General features: G+C 49.3%; 1 protein-coding gene across 1 annotated transcript in view; it reads left to right on the top strand.

Moving 5' to 3' along the window:
- LOC144946049 (globoside alpha-1,3-N-acetylgalactosaminyltransferase 1-like) overlaps positions 1–11,845 on the top strand; it is a 47,447-nt gene extending 35,602 nt beyond the window's left edge. Inside the window, exons 4-5 of the mRNA XM_078874788.1 lie at positions 7,095–7,166; positions 9,007–11,845. Coding sequence (XP_078730914.1) covers positions 7,112–7,166; positions 9,007–9,917 — 966 coding nt within the window. The 5' untranslated portion in view covers positions 7,095–7,111 and the 3' untranslated portion in view covers positions 9,918–11,845. The remainder of the gene's footprint in view (positions 1–7,094; positions 7,167–9,006) is intronic.
- Positions 11,846–15,809: the final 3,964 nt, after the last annotated feature.

The following is a 15,809-nucleotide window of genomic DNA, read 5'->3' as shown; positions in this document are numbered from 1 at the left end:
AATGGGAATCGTGCCTGATTTATTTGGATGACGTTATTGTCTTTGGTAAAACTTTTGATGAACATCTCCAGAGGTTGCGGGCGGTTTTCCTAAAGATGCGGGCTGCTAATTTGAAATTTAAGCCCCAGAAATGCCATTTGTTACGCGAGTCGGTGCGTTATTTGGGGCACATCGTAGGGCGCTCGGGTATTGCTACCGATCCCGCCAAAACGCAGTGTGTCAGCTCCTGGCCGACTCCCACCTCGGTGGGAGAGGTCAGGAGTTTTATTGGCTTCGCATCATATTACCGACGCTTCGTCGCTAATTTTGCAACGATTGCCAAACCCCTACACGCGTTAACATCGAAAGGGGTTCGGTTCCACTGGGGTCAGGAGGAGGAAGCTGCTTTCTGCTCCCTTCGGGACGCCCTGGTAAAGGCTCCTCCCCTGATTTACCCAGATTTTTCTAGGCCGTTTTTGCTCGACACCGACGCGAGCAACACGGGTATTGGAGGTGTGCTTTCCCAGGTGGTTGACGGCGTGGAACGGGTGGTTGCGTACGGCAGTCGGGTGTTGTCTCCAGCGGAGCAAAGATATTGTGTCACCCGTAGGGAACTGTTGGCAATTGTCTATTTCATCCAACAGTATCGCCCATATCTGTACGGTCGGCGTTTCGCCGTCCGCACAGATCATGCGGCACTGCAGTACGCCCTGAAGGTTCAACAGCCATCGGGACAATTGTCCCGATGGTTGGAGGTCCTCCAGGATTTCGATTTCGAAACCACCTACCGTAAGGGCGTTCGCCACACCAACGCTGACGCTCTGTCACGGATGCCAACCGCCTCCGAATGCGCATGCCTCCTGGGGTCTGGGCGTTGCAAGCCGGCAGGGGACATGATGAATCCGGTCCTGGCGGCCGCCGCCAATGACGAAACATTGGTCACCATTGATATCGCGGAACAGGGGAAAGATTCCCTGCTTGGGTTGCCCGTTAATGAATGGGGGCGCCTCCAAATGGAGGATTCCTCCCTCCTCGCGTTGCGTCGTCGCGCCGGGGAGAGGGGGCGGGGGACGGGTGAGGCCGACGCTTGGGGCATGCACGCAGGGTTGCTCATGCATTGGGACAGCAAATCCCACCGTCACCGGCTGGTGGTCCCTTCGGGATTACGGGGTAAGGTGGTGTGGGCTGCGCATGAGCGCCTCCTCCACCTGGGGACCCAGAAAACTCTCGCCTTGCTCCAGCTGAATTTTTTTTGGCCAGGCATGACAAGGGATGTCACTGATCTGTTGGCAGCGTGCCCTATGTGTGCGCAGCGCAAACCACCGGCACGGGAGTCGAACCCGCCCTTGCAGTCCATCCAGGTCTCCCGAGTAAATGAACTGGTCGCACTCGACATTCTGGGGCCATTCCCCGCCACCCCCAGGGGAAACAGATATTTGCTTACTGGGGTCGAATATTTTACGCGCTGGCCTATGGCCTGGCCCCTGCCAAATCAGTCGGCAGCAGCCATCGTCGACGCCTTTGTCCAGGGTTATGTCATGGACAAAGGTGCTCCGGAGCGGTTGCTGACCGACCAGGGTAAAAATTTTTCCGGGAAACTCCTAAAACAAGTCTGTGATCTCCTAGGAACGAAAAAAATTCGAACCTCTCCTTATCACCCGCAAACGGACGGGATGGTCGAGCGTCTGCATCGCACCATCTCGTCTATGTTGTCGCAGCAAGTCTCGGACTCACAGACTGATTGGGACTTACAAATTCAAGGGGTTCTAGCGGCATACAGATTGGCTCCCCATGCTGCGACGGGATTTTCACCATTCTTTCTTATGTATGGCCGCGAACCCGACCCACCTGTTTCGGCACAGCCGCAGATCCCCGCGCCGCTGGGTAAAATTAAATTGGATGAACACGTTAAATTTAACCTTGACAAACTGACTGAGGCGCGGGATGCTGCGAGGCTAAATTCTGACAGGCGTCAAAAGGCGAACGAGCGCCTCAGGCTGGCTCGCGCGCACGTGCTGCAGTGGAAGCCGGGGGACAGGGCATGGCTGCACTGTCCCCAGGTACCACTCGCGACCTCCTCTAAACTCGTGCGCCCGTGGCGGGGCCCCGTCGAGGTTGTCGAGGTTTTGAGGCCTCAGTGCGTTCGAATCAAATGGGGCAGGCGCCGGTGGTTTGTACACCCCTCTAGGCTAAAACCGTTTGTTGCGGTGCGAGGGCCCACTCCACACGCGCGGGGCCAAGCATGTGGGGGGTCGACCGACTCGGAGGGTCCGTCGCTGCTCTCGCCTGATGTGTTGCCGGCTGTCCCACCCACAGGTGCACCGGGAATGACGGGCTCATGCCCTACAACCCACACGGGTGATGCCGACGGTCGCGCCACTTCAATCGCGACCTCATCTCGAAAGGGACAGCCGCCACCGGATGGTCCGCCGTCCGGGGTTGCCCCGTGTGACGGGCCTGCGGCAAGGACGCGCGCTAAGATGCGCAGACTCTTATAATATACAAAAAGAAGAAATTTTTTTTTTTTTCACGTGTCATGGTTACTGTATGCTGCGTCGGTGGTGCGCTCCTGCCACATTGTGTGTGTTGTGTTGTGTGTGTGGGCGGGGTGTGTGTGTTGTGGGTGCGTTGTGTGTCGTGGGTGTGCTGTGTGTGCTGGGGGAGTTCCTGGCTAGTTGTATATACGCGCTTTTACGGATTTCGTATTTATACGGGGGGGGGGGTGCGTCGGACATTCCCTTCGGGGGTGTGCTTGTTCTTCTTGTTGTTCTTGTTGTTGTTGTTCAATTTGCATTTTGTTGAAAAAAAATGAGGCACACACGGGGTTGAGGGGTAAATGTTCCTTTATTGGAATTGTTGCAGCCGGGACGGCTGCGAGCTGTAATGGGGGGAGTGATGTAGGGTTGTTACGGGAGGGCTGTAGGTGCATGGGATCCAACGGGGAATAAACACAGTGGGCGGAGCTCCGGGAGTACACGGGGGGGGTGCCCGCAGCGACGTCCGCATCAGGCAGCCTGGGGGGTTGTGATCCTGACGGGGGGGTATAAAAGGGGAGGACAGAGAGAGCTCGTGGCTCAGTCTGGGAACGAAGGAGGAAGAAGGAAGATCTCCTAGTTAGAAGCCCTGGACTCCCCTCGACGCCGCCCTTGTCAGGGCTGCGGAGGATCAAGCCAGAGGCGTGGTTCCGTGAACCAGGGTCAGTACCCTGGGACTCCGGAGACCGTAGCCCGATTCACCAGTGTCGGGCCAGTTAGCCTCCCCTAGCCCGTTAGTGGAGGACTTGGGAGTAGGTCAGGGTTAGCTAGGGTGTATCCCCAGTTATCCGGGTGAGGGGGCCGCTACCCCCTCTAGTGCTGTCCTGTACCGACAACTTGTAATAAACATACGTGTGCCTCAACCTGGGTGTCCAGCGTACTTACCGGTACTTCACAAACATGACTCCTTGTAAAAAAAGGTGTCAGTTTTGTTGCCAGATAAAAGGGTAAAAAAACAATTATCAAGTCAATCGGTGTTTGGCTTCGTTGTGAAGGCGACCAATGGAGCTCGCTTCTTCGTGTTCTTCTTTTGGAGTTCCGCACAAATGCGGAGCTCTCAAACAGAAACATTTCCCCAATCATTTACAGCCCTTTTGCGCCGAATGACGGCCTCCCCCCACACACGTTCTTGGTCATGGGTGGGGAGTTTTGACTATACTTCACCACGCTGCGGGCTTTTGAAGGTCGGCAGGCCGCTCACCGATATTGGCCGCGAACCAGGAAACACACTGTGGGCTCGCGGGTTCACGACGCGGCGCGCTAACCACGGCACCGCGGCTTCTCTTTCCCGAGCGTTCACGCCTGTAAAGTATAACCGAAGCTTGGCCCTGAAAATAAGAGGAAGAAAAAAAACCCACTGTCATCTCGGTTTTTTCCGGATGGCAGGAATTTCTTTCCGCAACCTTGCGCGCGGTATTTCCTGAAAGTTGGCCCAAGCGTATCAAGTTGCATGCAGTAGGACGGCAGTTGTGTTGGCGTTTCGTAATAATCTGTGTGGCTGGAAGAGATAAAGATAAACTCTTTTTTCTACTTAAACTAAACTAAACAATTTACAACGAAAGTATTTTTTTGTATTTTACCAGGTAGGGCCCACTGAGCTATCGTGCTATTTTTCAGAAGCGACCTGGCAATCACAAATGATAAGCTCTACAAAGTGGCTTATCACGTGTCAATTTATTGCAGCCAAAAACAATGCGAGTTTCTAAACGTGGAGGGAAAAACCGAAGGACCCGGAGAAAAATCCACGCGACCACGGGGAGAGAGACGCTGTAAACTCCAAATATACAGCAGCAGGCGTCAGGGTCGGAATCAAACCAACGACCTCCTGTAAACCAGGCGAGGTAGTTGACATCTCGCAACCGTGGTGCCACTGTGAGGAAATCAACTGTGGATGTCCGATGGCAGAGGCTGCTTTCTTGCCACCACTGGCTCAGCACCACCACGTGTAGAGGAGCACTGTCGGCCCACTGCTCGTTTTGAGCTAAAGGGACACTGACTCGTTTGGAGACATGCCGTGTGTGTGTGTACGTGTGTGTGTACGTGTGTGTGTACGTGTGTGTGTGCGTGTGTGTGCGTGTGTGTGTGCGTGTGTGTGTGCGTGTGTGTGCGTGTGTGTACGTGTGTGTACGTGTGTGTGTGTACGTGTGTGTGTACGTGTGTGTGTGTACGTGTGTGTGTGTACGTGTGTGTGTGTACGTGTGTGTGTGTACGTGTGTGTGTACGTGTGTGTGTACGTGTGTGTGTGTGTACGTGTGTGTGTACGTGTGTGTGTACGTGTGTGTGTGTACGTGTGTGTGTGTACGTGTGTGTGTACGTGTGTGTGTACGTGTGTGTGTGTACGTGTGTGTGTGTACGTGTGTGTGTACGTGTGTGTGTGTACGTGTGTGTGTGTACGTGTGTGTGTACGTGTGTGTGTACGTGTGTGTGTGTACGTGTGTGTGTACGTGTGTGTGTACGTGTGTGTGTACGTGTGTGTGTGTACGTGTGTGTGTACGTGTGTGTGTACGTGTGTGTGTGTGTACGTGTGTGTGTGTACGTGTGTGTGTACGTGTGTGTGTGTACGTGTGTGTGTGTACGTGTGTGTGTACGTGTGTGTGTACGTGTGTGTGTACGTGTGTGTGTGCGTGTGTGTGTGCGTGTGTGTGTACGTGTGTGTGTACGTGTGTGTGTGTACGTGTGTGTGTGTACGTGTGTGTGTACGTGTGTGTGTACGTGTGTGTGTGTACGTGTGTGTGTGTACGTGTGTGTGTACGTGTGTGTGTGTACGTGTGTGTGTGTACGTGTGTGTGTACGTGTGTGTGTACGTGTGTGTGTACGTGTGTGTGTACGTGTGTGTAGGGGAGCGGTAGTGTATCGGTTAGCTCGTGCTACGAATACAGCCCAATGGGCATTGGATTCATGGGAAAAACAAAGTGGTGGCATCAACTATCAGCTCAAATTCAAATCCTAATGAACATCGAAACTTATCATAAACGCCAATTTATCTCTCCGATATCTGCACGGTCAGCATTTCTCTTCTCTCATTTGACTACCATCTCTATTGTTGTCCACATTTCTCTCATCCCACTACATCTCTGGCTCTTGGCAAACAGTACAGTATATCTCTTCATCCCTATACGTCCATTGAATCTGGGCCTCCAATAAACCAGCAACACCGATGAGAGGGATGAAGGCTAGCCGGTGGTGAAGAACAACAACCGGGCGGCAACCACAACAGAACAACCGGGCGGCAGCAACAACAGAACAACAACCGGGCGGCAGCCACATCAGAACAAAAACCGAGCGGCAGCCACAACAGAACAACAACCGGGCAGCAACCACAACAGAACAACAACCGGGCAGCAGCCACAACAGAACAACAACCGGGCAGCAGCCACAACAGAACAACAACCGGGCGACAGCCACAACAGAACAACAACCGGGCAGCAGCCACAACAGAACAACAACCGGGCAGCAGCCACAACAGAACAACAACCGGGCAGCAGCCACAACAGAACAACAACCGGGCGACAGCCACAACAGAACAACAACCGGGCAGCAGCCACAACAGAACAACAACCGGGCAGCAGCCACAACAGAACAACAACCGGGCGACAGCCACAACAGAACAACAACCGGGCAGCAGCCACAACAGAACAACAACCGGGCAGCAGCCACAACAGAACAACAACCGGGCAGCAGCCACAACAGAACAACAACCGGGCGACAGCCACAACAGAACAACAACCGGGCAGCAGCCACAACAGAACAACAACCGGGCGACAGCCACAACAGAACAACAACCGGGCAGCAACCACAGCCGGCAGAGTGGCGCTGTGCTGATCATGGCTGTCAGTGATCATGGCTGTCTGTGTGATATATATTCTTGGTTCTTTTGGTAAAGTCACATAGAAGGGAAATAATAAAATAAAATAAATATCAAACAATAAAATTATCACGACGTTTCGACTGCAACACAAGCAATGAGATGTTAACTACCTCGCCTGGTATACAGGAGGTCGTGGGTTCGATCTCGACCCTGACGCCTGCTGCAGTATATTTGGAGTCTGTGGTGTCTCTCTATCATCATCATCACGGTGGCTAGGAGATGTTAACTACCTCGCCTGTTATACAGGAGGTCGTGGGTTCGATCCCGACCCTCACGCCCGCTGCTGTATATTTGGAGTCTGCGGTGTCTCTCTCTCTCATCATCAACATCATGGTGGCTGTGAGATGTTAACTACTTCGCCTGGTATACAGGAGGTCGTGGGTTCAATCTCGACCCTGACGCCTGCTGCTGTATATTTGGAGTCTGCGGTGACTTTCGCCCCGTGGTCACGTGGATTTTTCTCCGGATCCTCCGGTTTTCCCCCCACATTTAGAATCAGCGTCACGGCGTTTAAAGAGTATTTGGCTGCAATAAATGTCCACGTGATGATAAGCCACTTTGTCGAGTTATCATTTGTGTCAGCCAGGTCGCTTCTGGAAGAAAAAAAATATCTCAGTGGGCCTTACCTGGTAAAATGATATTTAAAAAAAAATAGTTTCAATAATGATGATGATGATGATAACGATGTGAAGCCACTGTGTTGGTGTCTGCAGCCACTGAAGAGGCAAGGATGCCCAGGAGGGGCGTGTTGACGTTGGTCGTGATCGCCACCGCCCTCTTGTTTTGTAAGTAACCCACGCGCACTCTCTTCTCTCTCCGCGGGAATTATCAACGGCGAGCAGCGTGAGTCATCGGTGAATACGACTTATTTGTTTTTTTAAACCACGTTTTCCCCTTTTCCCAGAGTTATATCCCAATCACGCCAGTGGCCGTGACATGTAAGATGTAAGACGTTCCCCGTCACAACGATCGCAGTGCCAAGTGTACCACCTCGTGTCATTTTCTTTTTTACCCATACCATTACACACCCTACAGAGAGCATTCATTTCATCGCAATGCAACCAACGCTTTTATATTTCAGAGCGGGAACAAACCCATATTCAGGGCAAATCCATAATTGCAACATCATTGTTGTTATATTCTTGGTTTTTTCGGTAAAGTAAAATGTTGTTGCTGTGCTGTGGGTGATGATTGCTTGTGTTGCAGTCGAAACGTCGTGAGAATTTTTATTGTTTTATATTAATATTATTTTATTATTTCCCTTCTACGTGACTTTACCGAAAGAACCAAGAATATGAATCCCTGCAGTCACGAAAGCTTTAAATCATCATTGTTTTTGTTGCGCAGTTATTGATGACTGGGTTGAGACGAGACCATCATCAACTCGGCGTACATGAGATCCAGGAGCAATCACAGTTGGCCGTCTATGTTTCAACACAGGGACTCCAGCACTGCGAGTTCAGTGCATTGAGGCCCTTAGCCAACACTCCCTTAACAATAAAACAAAAAGCGTAGGTCACGTGTGCTGGCGTCACGGTCCATATCTGTGACAAAGAGCTTCATAGCTCATCGGATTCCTCCAGTCTAAATAGAGATTCCGATTTTTACTCATTTGAAGCATTTCTTGCAACTTCGAATAACCAAAAGGAACAGCGGCCTCTACTGACCGACTAATTCCCTCTGCAGGCCGGCGCTGCGTTACATTGTCACACAGGGACAGCTGCCGTCAGGGGGTCCCCCAAGGCGAATAAACCCTGGGAAACTTCAGCTGGGCGATGGAATGATTGCGAGGCTCTTTGACATTCTGTGGTATTCTTGTCTTTGGTGGTCGTGTGTTGTTGCTGCTGCTTTTGTTGTTTAAACTTCGTATTTTGTTTTGTTACCACCCCTCCGTAATGCATCGTGGATGTTCCCCAGTCAATTCAGCTTCCTTCCGCATGAGAAAACACACAGGAGGGAATTGGCCAACATCCCAAAACAAAATACCATCCAAACAGTCTCGCGACTGGGACGATGGCCCAGAATAATGAAGGGGTTAAATCTAAAGGTACAGCCCTGCAATGGCTTACTCACGCCACTGCGGGCAGAAGGACTTCCACTGCAGGGGAGCTGTAGTGAGCGCCTCTTGAGGATATTTCGGCCGACTCTTCTACCCACGACCGGCCTACCGAACAGCTGCGCTGCACGTGGTGTACGATGCCGCTGCGAGGACAGAAGTGATCTGTGCCACGAATAAGAGCTCAACGAAGTGGCTTATTTCTAGCAGTCGAATACGCTCAACGCATGTTTATAAATGTGAAGGGAAAAAGCGGAGGACCCGGAGAAAAATCCAAATATACAGCAGGCGTCAGGGTCTGTATCGAACTCACGACCTCCTGCGTACCAGGTGAGGTAGCTAACATCTCGTCACTGTGGTGCCCTGCCTCTTGCTTCAACTGCCGCGCCGGGAGAACAAACCGACCCGGTGACCTCTGGTTGAACCGATGACCCCTGGAAATACAGTGCGCGAACCGTTACAACCACGGCAGCGTAACACGTGCGTGTCTCTAATTATACCCCTGCGTTCTTGCGAACAGAAGAACGTTTTACGTATTATTTTGTTGTCTTTGTTGTTGTCCTCAACAGACTTCAAGTTCCTGCACGTGCGCCTGCACGTCGGCGGTGCCCGGGCACTGGGCTTGGGCGGCCTCGGCGCGCCGCGCGCGCAACCGGCGCTCAACGCGACGTGGTGGGGCGCCCCCGTCGTGTGGAGCGCCGGCGGCGGCGCCGCCGTGTCGCGCGGCAACGACGACGACGACGTCGCGTCGGTGGGCCTCGTCACCTTCGCCGTGGGCGGCTACGTCGAGCACCTGAGCCACTTCCTGGAGTCGGCCGAGCGCTTCTTCATGCGCGGCCACGCCGTCACCTACTACGTCCTCACCGACAACGCGCGCGCCGTGCCCGCCTTCGTGCCGGCCCCCGGGCGCCGCCTCAAGGCCCTGTTCGTGGCCGAGCGGCCCGAGGGGCGGCACCTGCGGCGCGCTCGCATGTCGCTGCTGGCCGGCGTCGTGCAGGAGCTCATCGCGGACGAGGAGCGCTTCGTGTTCTGCGCCGACGTGGACCTGGTCTTCGTGGACGAGGTCGGGCCGGAGGTGCTCGGGAGCCTGGTGGCCACGCTGCACCCGGGGTTCTTTGCGAAGCCGAGGAGGCTCTTCCCGTACGAGAGGAGGTCCGCCTCGGCGGCGCGCGTGGGCCGCCACGAGGGAGACTTCTACTTCACCTCCGAGCTGTTTGGCGGCCGCTGCAAGGACGTGTTCGCCTTGGCCCAGGCGTGCGCGGCGAGCATCACTCACGACTCCCTGAGCGACCTGGACGCTCGGCACTTGGACGAGAGCCACCTCAACAAGTACCTTGTCCTCAACAAACCGACCAAGATCCTCTCGCCGGAATACTGCTGGCCCATCGGCAGGGAGAGGTCGTCGGAGATGCCGATGAAGAGGGTTCTCTCCCTGCGGATAGATTCTCCCCCCACCGTCTCCGCAATTGACATTGATTGATTATTTTATAGTCTCTTACCGCTTCACGCAATAGCGCATGACCACTTGCGTCGCTGTTCACTTACGTTAGACGAATTAAAATAGCTTTGACTTTTGGCTGCTTTTTGTAAGTGTACTTATTTTAATTGTGGCGATTTGAGCGGCGTTTCCCGTGTACGGCTTTGCAGCTTTAAAGGGCGGCTCTTTTTCAGTCGCCGTTAGCTGTCGACAAAAGCCAAATGTTAAAGCGGCGCACTAAAGCTGTACGAGTTGGTACCAGTACTTCTCACGCGAGTTGAAATGCACTCTGGGAAGTTACATTTGCTTTTGCATGGTGGCGACTTTGCCGGGGTAGAGCCAGCTTTTGTAAAACAATGGCACGGAGAAGGGGGGGTAGCCTCTTGTTTGGGCTCCAAGCAATGTGGCTTCCGCATTAACCCCGAGCAGAGATACGGCCCTTAAAAGTCTCTCTCATGGGGTTTTTAAAATTGTGGCTTTTTTGCGTTTCTATAAAAATGTCAAAGATAGCACGCTTTGCTGCACAAATAGAAATGTCTCGAGCAATGAACACAACAGCTGTGCCTTTTTAGCTAAGAAACAGAGGGGGGGGGGGGGTGCCCCAGCGGAGTAAGGGTTACTAGAGAACTGAAATTAGAATACAGAGGTCGCCCGGTTCAACTCCATCTCCCGGCTCGGCAATCAAAACAAAGGGGCGAGTTTCTCAAATCCCACCCATCCCCTCTGTCGCCCCAGCAGTAGAAGCGGGTTCACCAAAGTCGATCGGCAACTTTCATGTGGTGGGGTAAAGTGTAGGTATCGACACCTCTTTAAAAAATGTCTGATCAGCGTGGAAGAGTAGACCAAATAACCACCCCCCCCCCACCAGAGCTTCCGCTAGCGGAGGCCGTTCCGCCCAACAGTGGCGTAAAACGAGGAATTGCGGGGCTGCACCTTTAAATGAGAGACGAGGGCAAACGAACCACGTGGGCAGTGACGTGGGCGGCCGTGCCGTTTGGACGTTGGCGTGGAATTCACAACTAAAACTCCACGGGAAACGGTTACCGGGGCTGGTAACCGATAATGAGATTGGTTACCGGTTCGGAGGTTGTCATTTACCAGCCCTAGTCTCTTTCCGTTATGATCCTAAAAAAATATATATTTACAATATTTATTTGCAGCACGCTGTTGGAATATACATTTTTGGAAATCTTTAAAAAAAATGCATTTACAGCACAGGATGATCCATGTATAGATACCCCACTGATTCTCATGAACTCTCTTCTCAACAGCTGATTGAATGCTGTGAAAGGAAAGTGATGTCTCCCGCATTGTACATAGGAGAGCATTGATAGTTTTAATAAGTCGTATTGACATTGATGGGAGGCGTGTAGAGGATTTTAAATAAAATGTTTTTTCTGTGCAGTAAATTATCCGGGTCATGTTAGTGGGGTATCTATAAATGGATCGCCTTGTATAATCTCATGAATATTTTTGTTCCGGTGTCAACCTACCTTAGTTTGCCTCCCCACAGCTCTCACTCAGGCATTCCAACTCAGGCCACTGGTCCTGTTTTTTTCTCCCAGGTACGTCGTCTTATTAATGTAGTTTCCTGGAAAAAATCTGTAACCGGGTCTTAATTTCTCACGCATTATATTCCAGAAAGCTCTGCTAGACTTGCTTGGAGTAGAGAGTATTGCCATAAGGCATTATAACTAGAGAACAAGGTACACCTAGCCATAATAATCCTCTATTATTGTACTCTGTATTCTTATAATCCTTTGAACAGGTTTATTAAAACTGACATGAAAATAAGGCAAGATGGATGTGACGTGTCATTTAATTCCCAGAACGGTGTTGCAAACTTTTACAGTTGAAATTAATCACTGCCTGTAAGTCTTGCAGCGACATTACAACAAGTGCTGGTTTTGTGTCATTTGCATGATGATGTACTGTGCTGTATATATATATTTTGCATAAAAAATATTTCACCTGGAAAATCCCTTGAGATGAAACATCTCATTTGCATTGGAGTCCAGTTCTTCTATTGTCGCATTGCAACAACAATAACAGTTGCCACGAAGTGACGGTGACGTCACCACAGCGCTTGTGCCAGGCTAGGTGCACCTCGAGGCCACGTCAAGTGCCGAAGGCTCGCTGGCAGGAGGGCACGGGCCAGACCCAGGTGTTATAGGTTGACCGACTGAGATGACTGACGGACGGATGCCTTACGTAGCATGTGTAGCCACCGCGTCCTGACACCCAACAGCAATTTTAAATATATAGCCTATACAATACAATGTATTTATACAATAAATATCGCAGGCAGTCAAACACTTGCGTCAATAAATTACTTGTAAGATTGTATACACCGCCGGCTCACGTACAATGCTCTCCGGAGCCGTAACAAATTCAGATGTCGTGCAAGTGAGTTTTAATATAACATTATAAAGAGCTTGAGAGGAAATTCTTGGTTGTTTCGGTAAAGTCACGTAGATAGAAAATAAAAAATAAAGTAAATAATCAAAGCTTTAAAACCCTGCCAGCCAGATAGAAAATAAAAATACAATAAAAAATAAATTAAACATAAAAGCAAAAAAACCCTGCCAGCCAGGGTTTTTTTTTGCTTTAATTTACAAAAAAACTTTTTTATTTTCTATCTACGTGACTTTACCGAAAGAACCAAGAATATGAATTCCTGCAGCCACGAAAGTTTTAAGTCAGAGCTTGAGACTGCCGGGGATTTATCAAAGACACGCCATCTCCCCGCCTGTGCAAGCGTTGCGAGCCACATCTTTCACTTCTTCCCGTCGATGTGTGTGGTTGTCTGTCCTTTTGAACCCTCCAGAGGTTGGCGACCCACCCCCCTCAGCCTCCCACCGACGCCTGAATGTGCTCGCAATTACCAGCGTGGGGCGCTCCGGGCTCTCGGAGCGTCTCACAGCGGCAGACAGCAAACTCCATCACCACCACCACCACCCCTCTGGGTGTTGAATAACACGATTTCTTTGTTCCTGGATACCAAGTGTTATTTTCTATACTCTTTGGTTCTTTCTAATTGCTTATGTCTCAAAAGTATAGAACATGGCTATTATTCCCCACAAACTTTGCTTTTGTGACCAGGACTTTATGTGAAGGAATGACACACATGCATACCACGTTTTCTCATTGAAAATAGGCAAATTTCAAAATATCAATGTCCTGGTCACAAAAGCAAAGTTTGTGGGGAATAATAGCCGTTGTATGTACATTTGAGACACAAGTAATTAGGAAATAACACTCATTACCCAGGAACAAAAAAATAATAAATTAGTTACACTTATTAATGGAGTGGATTATTAACTTTGCTTTTGTGGCCTGGTCACAAAAGCTAAGTTTGTGGGGAATAATAATTATAATAATAGCCATTTCTTGTACCTTTGAGGCATAAGCAATTGTAAAATAACACTTACTACGGACTCAATATTTGAGGGAAGAAAGAGCCATAAATCCAGTGGTCTTCACACAGCCAGGGCCAGTCGACACCCTCCTCCCCCCCCCATTGACACCCTCGCTTTGCTGAAAGGCTTTCCGAAAAACGACGTCGCTGGCTAATTAGCATTTTAAAAGGGAATTGTTAAAGGGGCCATCACTGCCGAAGTTTTTTTTTCCTTCTTAGGCATAGCTTCCCCTGTATGATTATTTAGATGATTTTGTTGCTGAAATAAATGTTCAAATGATGAGCCACTTTTTTGAGATATCGTTTGTGGCCAGCTCGCTTTTGAAGAATAAGTTAATACATTCTAGATTTGAAGTTTTCGTCACTGCAAGGATCCGTACTCTTTTGTTCATTCGGTAAAGTCACGTAGGTGAAAAATAAAATAAAAATAAATAAAAGTAAATGATTTAATTTACTTTTATTTAAAATAAAATAAAAGTAAATGATTTAATGTACTTTTTTTAAAATAACTAAAAGTTAATTATTTCATTTACTTTTATTTATATTTTATTTTAAACGATTTCATTAACTTTTATTTATTTTTATTTATTTTTTCACCTACATGACTTTACCGAAAGAACCAAAGAGTAATACGTTAATACCTCGGCGGGCTTTGTCTGGTAGGATGGGGTTTAGTTTTATTTGCATGTGTTTGGGTGATTTGTTTACCTTTCTTGTACCTTGCACACCTATCATGGTTTTATTTTGTTTGTTGTAACGTTCCTACCCCGTGCCCCGACTGGACATCGATGACAAAGCGCTTTATAGCTCATCGGATTCCTCCAGTATCAATAAATATTCTGAAATTCTTCTGAAATATTCTAATCAAGACGCGAACGGGGTTTTTGGACCGTCATTGATCAAACCGAGAAAGTACAGCGCTGTGACTTCGTATCGATTGCAGTTTGCCTCAGCGCTATAATAATGATTACCAATAAACAGTCGCATTTAATAGTAACTGGCTTTGCCGTTGACAGCCGGAGTGTTGAAACCGGCTTAAGAGTGTGTTAGCTTCGACAAAATGTTGTTATGAAACGTCACCGAGGGTAGGGATACAAGCTGATTTTACCGCAAACGAATTTTTGAGGCAAACAGGATTTGTAGTAGTATTATTATTTATTTAAATGTGTGCGTGTTTATTCTGTGATTCATTGTAGCCCAACCCTACCAATATACAACATTTTATGTTTTTATATATAGAACATTATATATAGAACATTTCGTTGTGATTATGTATATACCGTATACATTTAATTGGCAGCTGCCCATTATTAACACAGTTTAACACGTAGGCTTTCGCGACCAATATAATCCATAATAAAGGTTTTTTGGGTTCGATCACGTAAATATATAAATGTGTCGTTAAACCCGCCACCACCCGACACAGCTAACTAGTAAGGGTTGTCACGTAAACAGAACGTGGCCAATTCGTCACTAGTACAGCAACACCGATGACTTGGCTCTCCAACACACCCTAGTGCACCTAGCCTGGCACAAGAAGGCTTGGCTCTCCAACACACCGGTGTTGCTGTACCAGAGACGAATTTGCCACGTTCTTCAGCATTTTCTTGATGTGGTTGTCCCACCTGATGAGGATTGCTTGTGTTGCGATCGAAACGTCGTGATTTGTTTTATTTTATTTCTACCTACGTGACTTTACCGAAAGAACCAAAGAGTATGGAATTCAGTAATAGGTTTTTACCCCTTTCAACTGGTACAAAAACTGACACCTTTATACAAGGGGTCATGTTTGCAATAACCACAACACAAGCAGTCAAAATGCAAACAAAAAGAAACAACACTGATGATGATAATGATATGCACTGTCCTTGAAGTTGATTGGTCCACACCCGAGACAGCTTTTCTTAGAGCCTAGTCTCCATTGGTGTTGGACCAGATGACGCCTAGTCTCCATTGGTTATTGCAAACATGATGCCTTGTATAAAGGTGTCAGTTTTTGTACCAGTTGAAAGGGTAAAAACCTATTACTATATTTTGCCACTTGTAAAGGAGATGCCTCATAGAGTATGGAATTCCTGCAGTCACGACAGCTTCAAATCTAGATTGGCACGTTCTGTTTACGTATTAACACAGTGCTTGCGAAGTGGGTCTGGGGGGCGTGAGGGGTCTGCGTTAACCCGTGCTCACAGAAGGGTTCACCTCGTGCACCTAGCCTGGCACAAGAGCCGTGGTGCAGTTCAATGGGCTCGGTCAAGGAACGTGTCCGAGCCGTGCGTGAAGCGGTGGTGGGAGTCGTTTCGGCGATGTTGGTGCTGTCGGCATGCTGAGTCAACGCCACGTTGGAGAAACACTTTTTTTGAGGCCCATAAAAGACCCTTGTGTTGTGTGTGTTTTTTTTACTCCGCAGGACTTTGTCAATACATTACTGAATGAAGGCCCCCCTCTGTGTTGCGTCCGTCACAGGACTTGTTTGACCA

Source organism: Lampetra fluviatilis, chromosome 39, assembly GCF_964198595.1.
Source record: "Lampetra fluviatilis chromosome 39, kcLamFluv1.1, whole genome shotgun sequence".
NCBI classification, from domain to species: Eukaryota; Metazoa; Chordata; class Hyperoartia; order Petromyzontiformes; family Petromyzontidae; genus Lampetra; species Lampetra fluviatilis.
The sequence above is the reverse complement of the archived record's forward strand: the minus strand, read 5'-3'. Positions and strand labels throughout refer to the sequence as shown.